The 19,038-nt window shown below is 38.6% G+C and overlaps 2 protein-coding genes across 3 annotated transcripts in view; both read left to right on the top strand.

Annotated features, from left to right (window-relative positions):
* Nucleotides 1–2,140: 2,140 nt before the first annotated feature.
* Nucleotides 2,141–12,521, top strand: slc25a1b (slc25a1 solute carrier family 25 member 1b). The gene is made up of 9 exons (XM_038733689.1): nt 2,141–2,493; nt 6,275–6,382; nt 7,753–7,852; nt 8,871–9,009; nt 9,207–9,291; nt 9,965–10,069; nt 10,169–10,284; nt 10,372–10,445; nt 10,750–12,521. The coding sequence occupies exons 1-9, from the start codon at nt 2,382–2,384 to the stop codon at nt 10,862–10,864; spliced, it is 954 nt and encodes a 317-aa protein (XP_038589617.1). The 5' UTR covers nt 2,141–2,381; the 3' UTR covers nt 10,865–12,521.
* Nucleotides 12,522–13,665: 1,144 nt separating this feature from the next.
* The window catches only part of pi4kaa (phosphatidylinositol 4-kinase, catalytic, alpha a), a 37,668-nt gene continuing 32,295 nt past the window's right edge, over nt 13,666–19,038 (top strand). For both annotated transcript variants that reach the window (XM_038733342.1, XM_038733341.1), the window contains exons 1-4: nt 13,666–13,854; nt 17,937–18,053; nt 18,166–18,259; nt 18,362–18,450. In XM_038733342.1, coding sequence (XP_038589270.1) covers nt 13,756–13,854; nt 17,937–18,053; nt 18,166–18,259; nt 18,362–18,450 — 399 coding nt within the window. In that variant the 5' untranslated portion in view covers nt 13,666–13,755. The remainder of the gene's footprint in view (nt 13,855–17,936; nt 18,054–18,165; nt 18,260–18,361; nt 18,451–19,038) is intronic.

Raw genomic sequence — 19,038 nt, 5'->3', positions numbered from 1 at the left:
AATAAGTACTACATTTACATTTACTCATTTGGCAGACGCTTTTATCCAAAGCGACTTACATTTGAGGAACATACAAGCATCAACAGAGCATCAACTACAGATCTACAACTGACAATACATACTAGTAAGAGCAGCAATAAATACTAGTAAGAGCTCACATCAATGGGGTAGATACCTAGGGAAGGAAGTAAGAGTTAGCAAAAAGTGCAATCAAAACAAAAAGTGCAATCAATATAAGATCATTGTAGGGGATAGAAGAAGAAGAGCACAGGAAGAGCATGTTAGAGGTTAGGAGTTAGAGGAAGTGTTCTCGGAAGAGATGAGTTTTCAAGAGTTTCTTGAAGTTAGAGAGGGACGCCCCTGCTCTGATGGCGTTTGGTAGCTCGTTCCACCATCGTGGTGTCACAGATGAGAATAGCTGGGACTGGGATTGCTTTGTGTGAAGGGATGGCAGAGCCAGGTGGCGTTCGTTGGAGGAGCGTAGCGGCCAAGAAGGAATGTAAGTTTGTATTATGGAGTTTAGGTAGATGGGAGCAGACCCAGTAGTCACTCTGTATGCAGCATTAGTGACTTGAATTTGATTCTGGAGGCCACGGAGGTCACTGAGTAATGGAGTGACATGAGTCCTTTTGGGCTGATCAAAAACCAGACACGCTGCTGCGTTGTGAACCATTTGTAAGGGTTTCACCGCACAAGCTGGGAGACCTGCTTGGAGGGCATTGCAATAGTCCATGCGAGAGATAACCATGGCCTGTACCAGAAGCTGGGTGGCGTACTGAGTGAGGTAGGGCCTGATTTTCCTTATGTTGTATAGAGAAAAGCGGCATGACCGAGAGACAGTAGCAACATGGTCTGAAAAGGACAGCTGGTCATCAATCATGACACCCAAGTTTCTCACCACCTTGGTTGGAGTGATGGTTGCGGAGTCAATTTGTAGTTTGATGTTATGGTGGATAGATTGCTTGGCTGGAATGACCAAGAGTTCAGTCTTAGAGAGGTTTAGTTGAAGGTGGCGAGCCTTCATCCATGCCGTGATCCGCGCCGAGACAGTGGGATCACCTGGCGGGAAGTATAGGTAGAGTTGCGTATCGTCTGCGTAGCAGTGGTAAGAGAAGCCGTGCGAGCGAATCGGCCCCAGTGAGGTGGTGTAAATTGAGAAGAGAAGGGGCCCAAGCACTGAGCCTTGGGGCACCCCTGTGGAGATGCAGTGGGAGGAGGATACAAAACATTGTAGGAACGCCCCGAGAGGTAGGATTCGAACCACAGGAGTGCTTTACTCGAGATGCCCATTGCTGAGACAGCGGATAGCAGGATCCTGTGGTTGACTGTGTCAAAGGCAGCTGATAGGTCAATCCTGCTTGACCTAGTATCTAAATCCTAATTAATATTTAACAGCTAATTTGCATTGTTGAAGATATGTTGTGAGTTAGATATATCTTGTGTCCAAATAGTTACTAGTAACTAATGAAATAGTTAATAGCAGGCCTAACTACAAATAAAGTACTAGTATCTAATCAATTATTACTAGTAAAGGGGAATAATACTAGTAATTAATGAAATGGTTACAAGTAACTAATAAATAAGTACTAGTAGTTTTCTAAGAGCGACTAGTAAGATTTAAAGAATAAATGTTAAAAAGGGCTTTTATGAGAGATTATATCTGAACTGCAGAGCCCCTTATTTAAATGCCATAAAAATGTGCAATTAGTATTTAGTAAAAAAAAAAGTAACTAGTAACTGGAATAGTTACTAGTTACTAATAAATAAGTTCTAGCAGCTTTTATATGGTGACTAATAAGTTTTAAGGAATACATTTTAAAACTGCTTGCCATACAATATGCCCTCTGAGATGTAGTGGAGTGAGAGAAGAGTCAAGTAAAGGACCCAGGTAGTTTTTATGCATTTCTCTGCAGGAGTGGGGTGAGAAACAGCGCCCGCTACAGGCTGCATGTCGCATTTTAAAGTGGGCCAGAAACTTTGCAGCAACAACCTGGCAGACAAGAAGCTTTATTGCGGCGCTTTGCAGAGAACCTCTCCGGTCCTCCTTAAATGTTTGTGACAAACATGGCGTTTTTCCGCGTCGGGGGGAGAAAGTGTCGTGGCCTGCCCCGCCCTGTGTGAACACACTGACTCGACGCTATCAGCCTCCCTGTGTGCCACGGAGGGAGCTCTCACTGTGAAAAGTACAGCAAGCCTCTCATCAACATCTCCAGGTCAGGAGCAAAAGTCCAATGGTCAGCACCGCCCGCCTGCCTTCCTGCCTGGCCTTTGAATGTTTGCATCGCTACTCCTGCTCAGAGCACCCACACTGCATGAGGGCTTGACCGGGTTTAAAGCAGATCCGCATTGATTTAGAAAAGTTAGGCCGGTGAATCGCAGTCATGTCTGGACAAAATAGATTCGTGAGCCCGTTTCACAGACCCAAGTGTTTGGCCGCTGCAGCTCCGGCGGGGAAAGCCAAACTCACGCACCCTGGCAAGGCTATTCTGGCAGGTAAGAAAAGTTTGCGTGGGACTGTGGGGAGTACGTGTCTCTGCCAAGGCGGCTGGGGAACTTGTTTACAAGTTCTGGCACTGAACCTTAATGAATATGCAGATGTTTATCAGGGGGCCTCGGCTGCAGCACTGTTTTCTAAAAGTACATTCGGTTAAATGCACTGCAGGCAGGATAAAGTGGGGTTGATCATCTTAAAGACTCTCCTTCTCATTGTGGAAGCGAGAGTCAAACTTTCTGCACGCCTCGGTCCTGCAGCCTGTCAGAAGTCTCAGGACAGATCCTGCGCTCAGTAAAACTTGGGGTTGGACAGGACCCCAAACCCCAAGTTCCTGGAGGATGGACAGGCTGGTGTGTGTGTGTTTTAAACAGCGTGCCACATGTCCTTTTCGAAGAAACCAGACTGACATGAACTCTGACTACCTGCCCTTCTTATTAGTCAATCAATGACAGGTGCTCAAACTCCACACAGAGCAGAGTAATGTACCACAGGGCAACGATCAGTGGCGACATTGCATCATCAAGAGGACGTAATAAAGAGCTGACAGCTGAATTTACCAATCAAAAGCAAAAGCTTTGTCATAACTGTACTTTACTGTCAGCTGTTTAGTTGGTGTCCTAATACAGTGTCCTCAGAGGCCCTGGTCTCCATGTTCAGCTGCAATGAGCCAGGATGACAAAGCAGATTGCTCTGTCAGCCTCTGCACACATGTTACAGGGTTACGACACGCTTGTCACATGTTTACTACAGGACCTTTTGCAATGGGCTCACACTGTCAAGGTGAATTTCCATGCTGTTTCTTATTCACTCAAGGCCAGATGTGCAGTAAAACTGCAGTAAGGAAGGGTATTTTAGTCCTAATAATAGAGAGTATGTGGTCAAAAATCAGATAAAGAAATGCACTTTCATTGAGCTTATAGGATGACAAAGCATCTATCAGGAAGTCACAAGAGAATAATAAAGGCTTTATAACACCATTAACTGTGCACACAGCTTAGTAAATACATTGTTGTTTTTATTTTGGTCATATACACAAAAAAAACAACAAGACATTTGGGGAAATGCACGTATCAGCTGTCTGGTGTAATGTAGAATGAGAAGATTAATGCCACTCTCACACCTGTCCATTAAATATGAAGCTAAAGCCAGGTGACAGTTAGCGTAGCTTAGCACAAAGACTGGGAACATAGGGAAACTGCTAGCGTGGCTCTGTCACAGCAAGTCTCAGGGCCTAGCCAAGAAATATTCCAGCACATTACATCTTGTAGTTATTACACTTTGATTTTGTTACCATTAGACGGAGCGAGGTTAGCTGTTTCCCCCTGTTTCCAGTCTTTATGCTAAGCTAGGTTAATTGTCTCCTAGCTGTAGCTTCACATTTTTATCTTGTCAATCTTTTCATCTAACTCTGCAAAAAATAGGGAAACATGTCCCAAAATTTTCACACAAACATTATCTAATCCGTGACAAATACTAGCATTACCTTAGCCTGTGAATACTATAAATGTACACTATTCTAGTAATTAACATAACATATATTAACATGTATTATTGTATTATTGTATTATTATTAATGTTATAGTAAGGCTAAAGTAAGTAAGTACAGTTTAGTTTAGGACCTTTTCACAGAGTGGTCACAAAGTGCTTTACACAGTAAAATATTAGAAAAAAGACAACAATAAAACGTGAGCAACAACACCTGCCAGTCACATTTGGTCTGAAGAACTACAGGCTGATTTACTACTTCAGAGCTTTGTGCAAATATAAATTAACATATACGTAGAAAATAAACATTGACAGGTTAAAGATTCAGCAGCAAACAGCCCTCTCCCCCCACACTCACTTTCTAAAAACCTGTGTCTGTACATGTCGGACTCGATAAACTGGCTCTTTATCGTTTTCCAGCTTGAATACAGGGATGTAATGCAGGTACAACATGGAGGATTGTTTGCAGATGATGATGATGTGGACTGTTTTTTTGTTTGTTTTTTAATTCAAGCTTAATTAGTAGGTCGAGCTTCAGCTTGTGAAGTCAGTCTGTCTCTAACCAAAGGAATGCCGGGGTGTGCCGTAACCAGCACTTTAACGACTCCGGTTTAGTCGCCAAGATGCTCTGGATGTTGTTGTGCAGAGGTTTTCAAAGCACGCGTTTAAAAGAGAGTTCAGAGATTGTAGTTTTGGGGAAGTTTACTGTCTTTCCCATCATTCAGAAACAATCATCCTTATGACATTTGTTATATTTGATGTAGTCTAAGGATTTGTTAAACAGTAATATTAGGCTATCATGGCTCAAGTGTTGGGTGTGTATGGGATCAAATGACATGATCCTGGTCCCGTAGATATCTAATTGAGTGAAACTAAGTAAGTAAACTAACAGGTTGTGAGGTGGCGCCTTTTTCTAAGCTTTGTCTGAGGCTCAGACTTTGAAAACCCCTGTTCTGGCGAAAACAATAATTTATTTAACTGTAATCTTATGATTGCACGAGCAGCACGGCTTGCATGCATGAGCTCAGACTAGAACCGCTGGTGTGTTGGGTTTCTGTTTTTGTATGTGTGATGTTACCATTTTACAGTTACTCTATTTTTAAGGCCTTTGTATCTTTAGTATCTGTTTGAATTCAGGAAGATATCAGTAGAGGCCTGGGTGTTACCAGGATAACTGGTCAAACCTGTTGTTTTGCACTAAAAGCTGCACACCTGCTGTGCTTTTTTGACAGAACGCTCAAGTTTCTTTTCTAACTTGTCTCTTCTGAACACATCAGCGGATTCAGACTACTCCCTGACTGCTAGTCCCTGTTGCTGCAGGGTGATGAGCTCTGCGGGCTACACACCCCCTTCAGTTGGAGTCAGGCCAGGGGGAGAAACTGTAGGCAGACGCCGAGCCAATCAGATGCTGGCTGCGTGTTTGCTGTTGAACTGCAGATGGGTGACAGACGGGGTTTTAAGGTGGCGCTGTCTAAATACTGTATCGCAGGCGTGGACACAAACGTCACTCTGATGATTACTGATTTGCACCTTGTTCACAACTTTTAAAGGAAATCTTTTCAAGTTTGCTTTTACCTTGAAAGTTTTAACTCTCTAAGTGTTTTACCTCACATACAACATTGGTATTTAGTTTCTCTCTTTTATTGAAACATCCTTCCTGCTTGTTAATGCATCTTCGTGTTTATTTGCACCTTGTATTGCATCTTTATGTTTATATTTCACATCACCAAGACTTTTAAGTCTCGTCTTAAAACGCATTTTTATCTGGTTTTTAGTTTTTATTTTCTATTGTATAACTTTTTTCAACACATTGGTCAGCTTCGGGTTTTTTTTAAATGTGGTTCATAAATAAAAACTTGAATTGACCTGAAATGTGCTAGAAAAATAGTTTATTATCAGTAAAATTGTGAAAAGATACTGTGGGAATATTGTGGAACTACCTTTAACATACAGGACTAATTGTTTTGTCCTATTAAAACCAAACTTTGTAGTTTGTGAAACAAGTTTTTGATTGTACAAATAATAATAATAATAATAATACTTAAATACAATTTTATGCATTGCAAATACATCATACATTCTTATGAATAGTGCACAATAGTCAAAGAAAGTAATATTTGTAAAGTAGATTAGATAAAGAAAAACGTGGCTATACTTTCTGCCTGTAAGAGTTTGGTGTGTTGATGCAGTTTTATAAATGAATGCCTCTTTCTCCCTGAAATGCACTTGTGTAGTGTTCACTGAAATAAACATTAAAATGTTTCTGCCTACAGAGTGTTTTTGCTATTGTTTCAGGTGGGATAGCAGGAGGCATAGAGATCTGCATCACCTTCCCCACAGAGTACGTTAAAACGCAGCTGCAGCTTGACGAAAGGGCAAATCCTCCCAAATACAAAAGCATCGGTGAGTTTCTGTTCACTGTCTGTTTATATCTTACCTGAACTGTAAAATCTAATGCAGTCTAAAACAACAGTTCGGCCGTACAAAGATAATAATGTTCTGTTTTGATTGGTATTGTCAGAGAGGTATTATTATGTTTAATACCGAGGTTGTAGTTTCTAGACGATATCCTGTTTTAGAATGTGGAAATCTTAATGTTTGTTATACTTTACTTTTTAATACATTGATTTTTGCATCTTAAACTATCTCTGGCTTTTTAGTTATCATTTTCTAATTAGAGCTGCAACAGTTAAATCAGTTTTCAACTATTAAATTAATTGCCAACTTTTTTGATAACAGATTAAGAAGTTTGAGTATTTTTTTAAGAAACAAAAGAAGAAATTTTCTGATTTTGCTTTCTTAAATGTGAATATTTTCTCTTTTCTTTAGTCCTCTATGACAGTAAACTGAATATCTTTGGCTTGTGGACAAAACAAGACATTTAGGAACGTCATCTTGGGCTTTGGGAAATAGTGATTGACATTTTTTAACCATTTTCTGATATTTTATGGACCAAACAAGTAATTGATTCATTGAGAAAATGATCAACAGATTAATCAACATTGAAAATAGTTAGTTGCAGTCCTATTTTGTCATATTTCTTAATCCCAGCAATTGAATATATGTCTCTGATTGATGGACTGTATAAACACCAGGGGACAACAGTGGAAATAAAGTTCTAACCCTGTAAAATTGTAATGTTGTATTTTAGAAATTAGTTATTTAGATATAGTCGTTGATAAAACCAAACAAATAAGTCATTCGTCATTCTTTCATGAGTTGCCATGATTAGATCTACTACATTATGAAGTGACTGTTTCGAGTATAAATGATGTCTACAGATCCTGCAGCAGCTCACAGTTGATCAGTGGTCCATACTGAGTTAATCAGCAGCTGTCTCACTGAACTCAACTGAAGTTTAAGATCCAAAGTTTAGACTCTACCTTTAGTAACAGCCCATAGTAACTTTAGACATTGTGTTGGTGCAGATTTGAGTTCAAACAAGTGTGTATTTGCGTAGTTAAGTCTTTGTTATCTGTTCGATGACAGCTTGTGAACTTTGGCATAGATCGTGTTTACTCATGGAAGCTTAGTATGACGGGCTGTTGTTTTGAGCTGCAATAGACACGCGTGAAACCCAGAAATTCACATTTATCGTCTTTTAACTTGAGACATAGCTAAGATTTTCACAACTAAGCAGCTGAATATGGTGCCCGAGTGAGCTTTTGTTAGCAGCAGTGCAGAAGTCTTTTGATACGGATGCAAGAAATCATTGTTTTGTAATCTTACTTGTTTCTCCTTCCGTCATTCATTCCCTTCGGTTTCTCCTGCAGGTGACTGTGTGAAGCAGACGGTGAACAGTCATGGGGTGAGGGGTCTTTACAGAGGTCTAAGCTCACTGCTGTATGGCTCTATACCTAAAGCAGCTGTCAGGTATTGAAACCCTCCAACCTTACACTCCTGAGCACACACAGACACAACCTTTATGAATGTCTTATTTCCAGTATACCTCCACTGTGATCTCAGGTGTGGCTGCTAGATGTGTAAAACAAAACTTCAGTATTGATTGTCTGGTACCACAAAGCACCCTTTATAAAGTGTTTTAGCTGTAGAAGTACCATTAGTTATCAAGCAAAATGCCATTCAGTCTCTGGTTCCAGCTCCCCAAACAAGAGGATTAGCTGTTTTTTTCTGTTTTATATTACTGTGAATAGTAATAATAATCTTTGGGTTATGGATTAGTAGCTTTGGCTCTGGGTAATTGGTGATGGAGATTTTCCAAGTCTTCTCATATTCTGTACAGTAAATTAAGAGATTAATCAAAAACAATCGTAGACACATCTATCCAAAAAAAAAAAATTTGTAATCACTTCTAATCATTTGTAATATTTGTTCGTGGTTGATAAACAATTTATAAATGCTTTAAAGATGGTTATTAAAGTCATCAATAAGAACCAGAGCTGCAACTAACAATCGTTTGCCTAATAGATCATATTTAGTGAATAGATTCATTGTTTCATCTAAAAAATGTCAGAAAACATTAAAACAATGTCCATCGCAAGTTTCTGAATTCCAAGGTGAAATTAGTTGTTTAATTATCAGAACAGTTACTGATTATCTTTATATTAATCGATTAAGTGATTAATTGCAAAATCGTTTCAGCTCTAATAAGACGGTTGTTTGGGTTGCCAGGTCGTTTAAATGTGTAAACCATTTGGCTGGTCTTTATCCTTCCATTTGGTGACTACCAAAATATAATATACTTTTGATAAATAAATAAAGGGTCCAACCACAAAAAGGGATCTTTTAACAACCTGGCAACCCAAAAGTTGTGCTTAAGCCGTACAAAGCCACTACAACTTATAAACCCTTTATAAAGGATGCCTTATTAGAAAGTGATACAGATTATTTCATATTTTGAGTCATTCATCTTTTGTGCTAACGTCTACAGGTTTGGGATGTTTGAGTTCCTCAGTAATAAGATGCGCGATGAAAACGGTAAACTAGACAGCAAGCGAGGATTCCTCTGTGGCCTGGGGGCTGGAGTGGCAGAAGCTGTGTTTGTAGTCTGTCCCATGGAGACAGTTAAGGTAAAAAAAAACCCAGCATTATTAAACATGCGATCCATTGTACTAAAATACAAATAATATGTCTATAGCTGTTTTGCAGACTGCAGCATTACTCCAAGCATTATTGTTTGCAGAAATCTGCATGCCTCAGATGTTATTTTATCATCTCTGTTTTGATTCTTTACACTTTATTGATCATTTTCATTATGTCATTGTAGGTCAAATTTATCCATGATCAGACATCAGCAAAGCCAAAGTACAAGGGCTTTTTCCACGGGGTGAGGGAGATTGTTAGAACTGAAGGTAAGGAGGGTTTCTTCATTCCTGAAGGGTTAGTTGGATTTTACTGCCACCTACTGTTTCACTCCACCACTCTTCGTCCTTACCATGTGTTTGAGTCCTCACATCCATCATGTAGATAATAATTATATTCTTCTTCAGCCTTATTCCTCCTGAAAAGTTCATTAACAATTATGATAATTATTGCGATATAATTTGTTATTTTCAGTAACAATATACAAATGTTCAATAAAATGTTTGATTTAATTCATGATGATTTAATTCATATGAATCATGAATCTTAATTTTTCTATTAGTATATTTATTTTGTTGAGGAAAAGGCACTGAAAAAAGATTTTCCTTATTTTTACTCATGCATATTTGTTGAACAAAAGATTTTTTTTATCATAATTGTTTTGTTAGTGATCCAATGTTTGGCATCAAGTGTTTGTTCTGACCACAAAGAAAAGTTTAAAACCAGAATTAACCATCTGGTTTCTTCAACTTTTACTCAGGAGCAAAAATCAGCCTTTTAACTTGAAAGTTTACATTTATCGATATCAAATGAGAAGAATTTTTTTTATCGTGAAAACATATTTGTGGCCTTGTCGTCCAGCCCTACTCTGGAATTAAACAGGAAAGCTGTGAAGATTTCGCTTTTGATGGAGTTAACTTGGTAATGCTGCTGTATCTTCAGGACTGAAGGGGACTTACCAAGGCTTAACAGCCACCGTGTTGAAACAAGGCTCCAACCAGGCCATCCGCTTCTACGTCATGACTTCACTGAGGAACTGGTACAAAGGTGCGTGAGTCAATAGCTTGTTTCACAACTTCTATAATCACCACATACAACCAACAAATGCAACCAAATAAACAACCTTTATTTTTTTTTAACACCAAGGGGATGACCCGAACAAAGCCATTAACCCCTTGATAACTGGACTGTTCGGAGCGGTTGCTGGTGCTGCCAGTGTGTTTGGAAACACTCCCCTGGATGTCATTAAGACCAGAATGCAGGTTGGTTGAACAACACGTTCACTTCTTAGACCCTCTATAATTTATCCCTGAGCAGAGCGACTAACGTGTATGTGTGTTATTTAACAGGGTCTCGAAGCTCACAAGTATAAAAGCACAATGGACTGTGCCGTCAAGATCATGAAGCACGAGGGACCAAAGGCGTAAGTTGACAAACTTCATGGAAAAGGACTGAGTTTGTATATTTTGTACACGCTGAGTTTGCAGCAATTGCTTGATAATACAGACAGTTCGAGTTGGCCTCATATCTTTAAAGGATTTACACTCTTTACGCATCAATAATCCAGCAACAGTTTGGAATTCCTTTGTCTGCAGTGAGTTTTGGCCACTAGTTTTGCTTTCTGGGGTGATGCCTTTTTAAATAACGTGTGTTAAGTGGCTAATGTAAAGATTTTGCATCTTTTAGTGCATGTTGGTATATTAACTTTCTTTCTTTGTCCCTGTCAGGTTCTACAAAGGTACTGTTCCTCGGCTGGGTCGGGTGTGTCTGGACGTGGCCATAGTCTTCATTATCTATGAGGAAGTTGTGAAGGTCCTGAACATTGTGTGGAAGACGGACTGAAATGGGGCACTGCGCAAGCAGGAGTGTTGGGACAGGTCGTTCACATTATTAACCAGACCAGGTCCCAACCCAGTCTCCTTAAACCCTGCTTCTAGGTTCTAATATCTACCTCTAAGTGATTTTCAGAAGGAAAGACAGGGATCGGTATGTTCTTGATTTTATTTGTAACACAGCTATCACAAGTGGAAACATTGTCTGCAAGAAAACAAGCTCCAGATTGCAGTCGCTGCTTACACTTGCTCTTTTTGCCTAAATTCCAGAAGGGGGGGGGGAGTTCCTTAAGAGCTCAGGGAAAGGAACGGGGCTTTTTATTTGGATCTAAATGACTAAAGAAATGGTGAACCTGGCAGCACAGAGAAGCGTGTCTTACCTGCTGCGCTTTGAGTTCAGTTATACCAGCGCGATGGATGTACTTTAATCAAAGAGAAACCAATTTCTGACCCAACATAATGTGATTTAGACACTGTAGATAAAGAGATATACTTGAAATGAAAGATTATACCAGAGATCAGACATTTTAAAGCCCTTTTATATGCAAGTATTTAGATTAAAAAAAACGTTATTTCATTTAGTACCTGATGAAATAATTTATATTCAGATGTCGGCAGAGGCTATAGGTACATTAACTAGAAATGCCTTAAATCAGTGGTTCTCAATGTGGGGTCCTTAGGGGTGTTCCAGGGGTCTTTCTGGGTGTTTCAGGGGGTCCCTAGCAAAAAGGGGGAAATCATTTATTTTCGCTATTCCATCCATAAGTAACACAATGAGATAAACTATTTTGGGTCACAGGTTTTATACACTTTCTGTAATCAAATCTAAAAGTAAAAGCCCTATCAGAGGGGCGAGCCCTAATTAATCGTGATTCCAGTTAAATTGCGTTGTATATGTACAGTGCACATTTCCAGAAAATTGTGGTTGAGGTGGTGTAGCAAGGGTTCGCTTTTAAGTTGCAGAGATTTTTTATAAATCAATTAACTTACTAGAGTGATGCTCTAAAAAAGTGCCTATGTGTTGTATGATTCATTTTGAGATCTTTTGAGATTAACAATGTCCGTAGTCACTACAGATGTTTTAATAATGCACTCAGTTGCACACACTGCAGTGGTCTTCATATCTTATTAATTAATTGTAACTTTTAGTATTTCGATGAATTTTCTGCTTTTCAAATCGCCTTAATTGCATAGACATGGCTGTTTGAGGAATGCCATTAACAGTGCCTTCCATATCATTCCATGAAGGACGAGTGGTTTAGGAATGCTTTTATTGCAGATTTCCCGGTTCTGTGTTTTAATTTAGAACTGCGTTGCATTAATTGCCTTTTTACTTTTTACACCAACTGATGACCCAATGTGCCAACTGCTGCTCACGTATATTAACGACATGTTACAGACTGGAGTTTGTAGCTTGGGAGTCTGACATGTTTACATGCAATGCAATTAATTGTCTGACAAATGTTTACTTTGAGCCACCTTGATCAGCTTCAGCCTGACTTTGCATACATGTAGACTTTTTTTTTTTGTCAGAGCTATTTAAATATCTTGGGAGTTTTAATATTAACACATGAAACATGTCCAGTAGTTAAAACCACGTATTGTGCCTTCAGTCTAATTAATTCTAATATGGATGCTGAAAAATAAACATTGAATTAAACTGTTAATGTTGTCGTGTTTATTTCAAATAGCAGTGGTGGAAAGTAACTAAGTACTTCTAATCAAACACTGTACTTAACTACAAATTAGATGTATTTGTTCTTTACTTGAGTATTTTCTTTTTTATGACACTTTCCTTTTCCATTGCACTGCATCTCAGAGGAAAATATTGAACTTTTTGGAGCTTACAAAGTAAGATTATCACACACAACAATTTTTTGTTATAAATTAAACTACCAAACAGTAAATACAAGTACAGTTAGAACATTTGTTGAGTGACATTATTAACTCTTGATTTTCTAGTCATTTTCCGTGGGAAAACATTTTAATGTTCCAGCTTCATAAATGTGAAGATTTGCTGCTTTTCCTTTTATTTCAATGTATTTTTAATAACTTTGAGGTTTGGACTGACCAAAAAGGCCTTCTTACAGGAAGACCATCTACCTGAGCATAAGGTGTGAGTGAAGGCTAAGCCAATTTTCATTATTTTGGATGTTTAGACACTAATAATTTGACAGATTAAATGTTTTTTTTTTTTTTTTTTTTTTTTACATATTTGGGGTCAAAAATATATTTAAAAAGTAGTTTTGTTTTTGTTGCCTCATGGCAACGTGATGCAGTCGGGCTAGTTTTCGTTCTCATTCACATCAAATCAACCTACATTTCACAGGGACTCTGCAAATCTGTGAAAAGTCTGGAGTAGAAAAAAAGCCAGCCAATGGTGGGATTTCAAGAAAAATATTTTTAATTGAAAGAGCACCAGTTCCCTTTTGATTTCCCTAATAAAATATTAGATATTAGCCAAACCAATACTGCACTTCGTTGCCCTGAGGCAACAAAATCAAATCTTCTAAAGGAGGATTAATTTTAAAATGTTATTTTTTTTGTTAATTTGTGATCTCAAATCATCTAGAAAATAGAATCAAATAGTTTCTGTATTTCTATATAATATTTTCTATATTTAAATAACATTGCTTGTTTTCTTTTTTGTGCTAATAAACCTTTCTCAAAGCATTTTCATCCCCAGCGTCCCCGGTGTTAATGACACCTCTGCTGTGAACACTCCCTCCACCTCTGTGAAATGTTTCAGGATTATTTGTTTTTAGCGTTTCTGCATTATGACCTTGCTTCGCGCTGTTTGGACCTTGCGCTTGCCGTAGTTGTCAGTGCGGACTTTCCTCGGGACGAATGAAAGAAGATGATGTTTGTGTTGGTGTGGTAGCATTAAGGCATCCTTAAAAAATGTCTCTTAATGGAGGGGGAAGCAGGGGGTTTTACTTCAACACCGTCTTGTCGCTGGCCCGGTCGTTGGCAGCTCACCTGCAGCCGCCTATAGACAAGGTAACGTTTTACAGCTAACGACGGTTACAAGCTAACACCTGCCGAAGAGTCTTTGACATCAAGGCCCGTCCTTAACTTCGATTCTCCACCTGTGTGGTCTGTGTTATTAACTTAAAAACACAGTAAACATGTCTTATAGTTTGTCAGTGTATGAATTACGTTGTCATTTTGATATTTAATGCGACACAGGAGCGTTTGTTACTGACTTCAAAGATGGCTAACGTCGGCTAACGTTAGCTGTTTTGAACCTGTACTTAATCTTCCTTAAATGTTAATGTTAAATTCGTTATATGTGAAAGGGAAGGGAAGTTGCCTTCATGTCCCAAATGTTTCCCCTTTTCTGAAGTAATGTGTTTTTCACGATAGTCCTTCATACAGGATGGCACAGGACACATAACCTGTCAGTGTTTTCTATCTATTTTCATAGAAACTCTGTTTTATTATGTGAAAATAAAACTAGAAAAGAATAAGATATTGTAAAATGAGAAAGAAATGCTAAAATCCGGTGTCGTTCAATTCTCCCTGTACATTTGACAGAGCCACAGACTAATCACTAGAATACTAAATAATGTAATAATTAAATAGTTTAAATGCTTTTACATGAGTTATCTAATGCAGAGCAACGACTAGTCGATCAACAGAAAGTTGGGGGCCTATTGTGGTTCTTTAATATGAGAAGGTGCTACTTTTCTTGGTCTTACTTTATAATATATTGATTATATATCTGTGACAAGACATCAAGACATTTGATGATGTCCCTTTGGGCTTTAGGGTATTAAATAAAGTTGGTAAGGGTTAATAGACCAACAACAATTAAATGGTTAATCTCTAAAATGATGTCACTAAAAGGTTAACGTTAAGCACTTGATATGTAAAAGGGAAGGGAAGTTGCCTTCATGTCCCAAATGTTTCCCCTTTTCTGATATAATTAATGTGTTTTTCACAATAGCTCATTTGGCTGTCAATCATACAGGATGGCACGGGAAACTTAACCTGTTGTATAACTCAGATCTTTATAAAGTTTTATTCTGTGAAAAGAAAACTAGAAAAGAATAAGGTATTGTCAAAGGACAAACAAAATGCCATAATCTTGTGTCATTCAATTCTTCCTGAACATTGGATTGAGCAACAGACTAACCACTACATTCCCAAATAATGTATTAACATGTAATGTTAAAATGCTCGTACATGAGTTATCTAATGTACAGTAACCACTAGTCGATCAACAGAAAGTTAGGGGCTTATTCCAGCTTCTCTAATGTGAGAATCTGCTGCTTTTCATTACTGTGTTTTTGACTGTTATCAAACTGTCAGACTCATCAAGACATTTGATGACGTCCCTTTGGGCATTATGATGTTAAATGATGTTAGTAATGGTTCATAGACCCAACAATTAAATGATTAATCACTAAAATAATGTCACTTTAAACAGTTAACATTAAATATTTGATATGTAAAAGGGAAGAGAAGTTGCCATCACATCCCAAATGTGCACAATATCCCCTTTTCTGAATTAATAGGCCCATGTTTTTTTCAATACCTGATTCTAGAAAACTAGAAAAGACAAACAAAATGCCATAATGTTGTGTCATTCAATTTTCCCTGTACATTTGACCGGGCCCCAGACTAACCACTAAAAATTTCCAAACAATGTAATAATTAAAAAGTTATCTAATGTAAAGCAACGACTAGTCGATCACCAGGAAGTTAGGCATCACCTTGGGCTCCAGGATATTGTGATAATTGGTGTTATATTAGTAATATTAGATTAATTACTAAAATACTTGGCAGATTGAGTGACATAGTCAAATTGTCGATGTCTCCAGCAAGAGCAATCATTAGTAAATGAAAACAGCTTTAACTATGAGGGGCAATGCTGGATCAATAAGCAGGGAACACGCGCAGCTGCTTCAGGGACCCGAAAGTCCTAGGTAGGTGCTTCCATAGTACTTTTATTACTTTCAAATGTTTAATTGGAAGTTGCAGGTCTGCAAAATATCAACCGGGTCCTGGATTACTATGTAACCTTTTGGCTCTGTATTTTTTTCTGACATACAGAAAACCTGAGGCCGGGTAGTATTCAAGAATAGACAATGTACTAGTATTAGTTTTGGGGTCTCTGGAAAATAAACCAAAGCTGCTATGTGAAGGATTTTTCATAAGAGGACCTAGGACCTGGGAGGTACAGGTCTTCACATGTCAAACCTGGGGTCACACAAACATAGAAACAGATTGACTTCTGTCTCTCTGGCAGTAGTTCATACCGCTGTCTCCTCTACGGGTGCATGATGACAGCTGGGCAGACAGAAACGAATTGTTGCCTAAACAGCCATATGTGACAGATACATTGATCTTCTTCAGTCTTGTTGACGAGGCAGACTGTCTCCCTTTAGATTGTAAAACATGTGACCTCCTAATTCCAACGTTATAGTTTAATATCCCAAAAAAAGGTTACACATACAGAGAATGATCGCGTAAGGGCTGTTTCGGTTGATACCTTAAAGGTATCGGTAAACCCAGATAACAAGCTAACAAGACCAGCTAACAAGAATTTCCTTCACACTATCTATAGTGTACTGTATGTGCAGTGTACTGGATGGGAACCTGGAGGCTTTATTATACTTCTTTAATTTGTATATTTTGTTAATTTCATATTTTTATAATGTATATAGGTTTTACAAAATAGGTGCTATTGTTCTATTTGTATCCTTAAAAACTGGTTAATAAAACAATAAAGCTGTTTCTGATTCTGAACAGGAACCCAAACAGGTTAATCTGGTAATGACAAGGAGGAAGCATCAACTCGCCCTTGTCATAATTAAAAGAAACAGGAGAAGATGTGTTATTAAGTAGGCGCGACTCATTTCATGCAATCTAAGGGATCATACAAGGAAGGCAACCAACTTGTCCAAACAGAAAATGCAAATAATAATGCGCCCTGAAATGAGATTCCATGTAAGATGAAGGTGTTGTGGTTGCTTTGTTTTCTCACTCAGTAGGTTGGGATTTGTAGTCAGGGATTACAGCAGGTCACATGGCAGCCTCTGAAATACTTTAAAAGAGCAGACAGAGTTTGAACTGATTAGACAACACACCCACTGAGATTAAAAATGGAGAAATGTTAGCCAGGACTTAAATAAAAAGAGCTGTGGGAGCAGAAATAGCAGTCGGGCCACTGTATAAATGGATAATGGCTGCTACTACTACTAGTTTGGGGAGCCTGTGAGGCTTTTTTCATGTAAGGTCACTTTAAATGTGCTTGTTATGAAAGGGCTGTATAAGCACGTTTTCTCAATAAATCAGTTCATTTTTAGTTTAGTCTATTTAATATCAGAAAATGTATGAATAATGACCCAAGAGAGACATTTTAAAGTCTAAAAACATCAAATATTTAGTTAACTTTTAAATATGAGAGAACCAATCATCACATGTTAGCACCTAATTGCTTTATTGACAAAGAGTTGCAGACCTGTGACTCTTGGCCCACTTTAGTCTCTGAAAATGTGAGTGGGAAGCCACAGAGGTCTGCTTCTGCTCAAAAGCCTCATTGTTTGTACAATTTCCTAATTTTACCGTGTGTCAAAACAGCCTTTGGTACTTAAGAATATCATTTTGGATGTTATTGGCAAAAAAATCGGTTTGTGTGATGGCAGCATCCGATTGGTTCTGTTATGTGTTTCCATAAATAAGATTTCTCCTGATTTAACAAGCAGGTTGAGCTTTGGTATGCAGTCCACCCAAATCCTTCATATTATTTTATTGCATTTCATACGGTTTGTGCACTCACAGACATAACCGAGTTGAGATGATCCTCTCCACTGAGTAACGGATTAAACATGTAGGTTGTAATGAGCTCACTCTCTGTGTTTAAATGTTGATTAAATCCCTCTCAGAGTGTAATTAACTAATGCCAGAGGCGACGTTGGCTCGATTCCTGAAGCGCATTTAGTCCAAAAAATCCCTTGGTAACGATCTGTCTGTTTAAGCCACGTGGGCAGGAGAGTTCTGTACATTTTAAAAGATAGTTTTATCCATCTTGATCCAAACAGCAGTGGATGTGACCGTGTGTTGTCCTCTCACAGGTCCAGAAGCTACAATGCATGTGCCCCGTGGACTTCAGAGGAGTCTTCCAGCTGGACGAGAGGAGGAGAGATGCTGTCATTGCACTGGGCATCTTTCTAGTAGAGTCAAACCTGCAGGTAAACATTACTTACCCCCTCTATGATACGTTTGTGCTAACAGTGAATTTACAGGATGTTGGTAAAGCAGTGGGAACTCTGTGTAACATGCGATGGATTACTTGTGTTGCAGCACAAAGATGCTATCGTCCCCTACCTTATCGGGTTGCTTAAAGGGCTTCCTAAAGTTCAGTGGATTGAAGAAAGCTCTGAACGCAAAGGAAGGGGTAACTTTGTTATGTTATCTTCTCTCATTCAAGAATGGATGCTACTGTGCTGTAATACAATTTAAGGTGCTTTTTTTAATATTTGGTGAATCTCTCTTGCAGAGAACCTTCCTGTCGCAGAGAACTTCAGCTTTTGTCTTGTAACACTACTCTCAGACGTTGCCCAACGTGATGAGGCCCTACGAGGACAGGTGTGTATCTGTGTGTTTTCAGTTGCTGATAATTCCTCCTCTCCATATCGGCTGCAAAGGGGCTCCTTACAGGATTCCAGTGTAAGAGATGGAGGAAAATCAAATCCCTGAAAAAAAATGTTCAAAGATTTAGCTGAAGCTAATAAAAGACATTGACAGTTTGAGTCTGACATATTAGGTAGGTATCTATCCACTAGATCAACATTTTGTTTGTTTGTTGACAGTGTAGATATAGACTGGACACATGGTCAGGGAGAGGGGTTTGTGACATGCAGCAAAGGTGGCATTATTTGGGATGTACCTTAACCTTTAGGGTACTGAGGGGCCCAAACGCTGCACTCTTTTTAGTGCAAAATGTCCTCATTGTGTTACTATCTCTTTGCTGCAACTCAGCAAGGATACTGTGTCTGTGAAAACATTAAGAAGGAGTTTTTTAACTAAGATGACTAGACGTTTGGGAGATCCCAACTTTATTTTACTACTCGGACTGCTGAAGCCTCATATTAGTTTCAGCTGAACATTCAAATTTATCTTTGCACAGAATGAAGATTGCAGATTTTGTTCCCCATCACTTACATTGAAATATCT

Source organism: Micropterus salmoides, unplaced genomic scaffold, assembly GCF_014851395.1.
Source record: "Micropterus salmoides isolate LMB-PRFRI ecotype aquatic unplaced genomic scaffold, ASM1485139v1 Ms_hic_scaffold_20, whole genome shotgun sequence".
Lineage (NCBI taxonomy): Eukaryota > Metazoa > Chordata > Actinopteri > Centrarchiformes > Centrarchidae > Micropterus > Micropterus salmoides.
The sequence above is the reverse complement of the archived record's forward strand: the minus strand, read 5'-3'. Positions and strand labels throughout refer to the sequence as shown.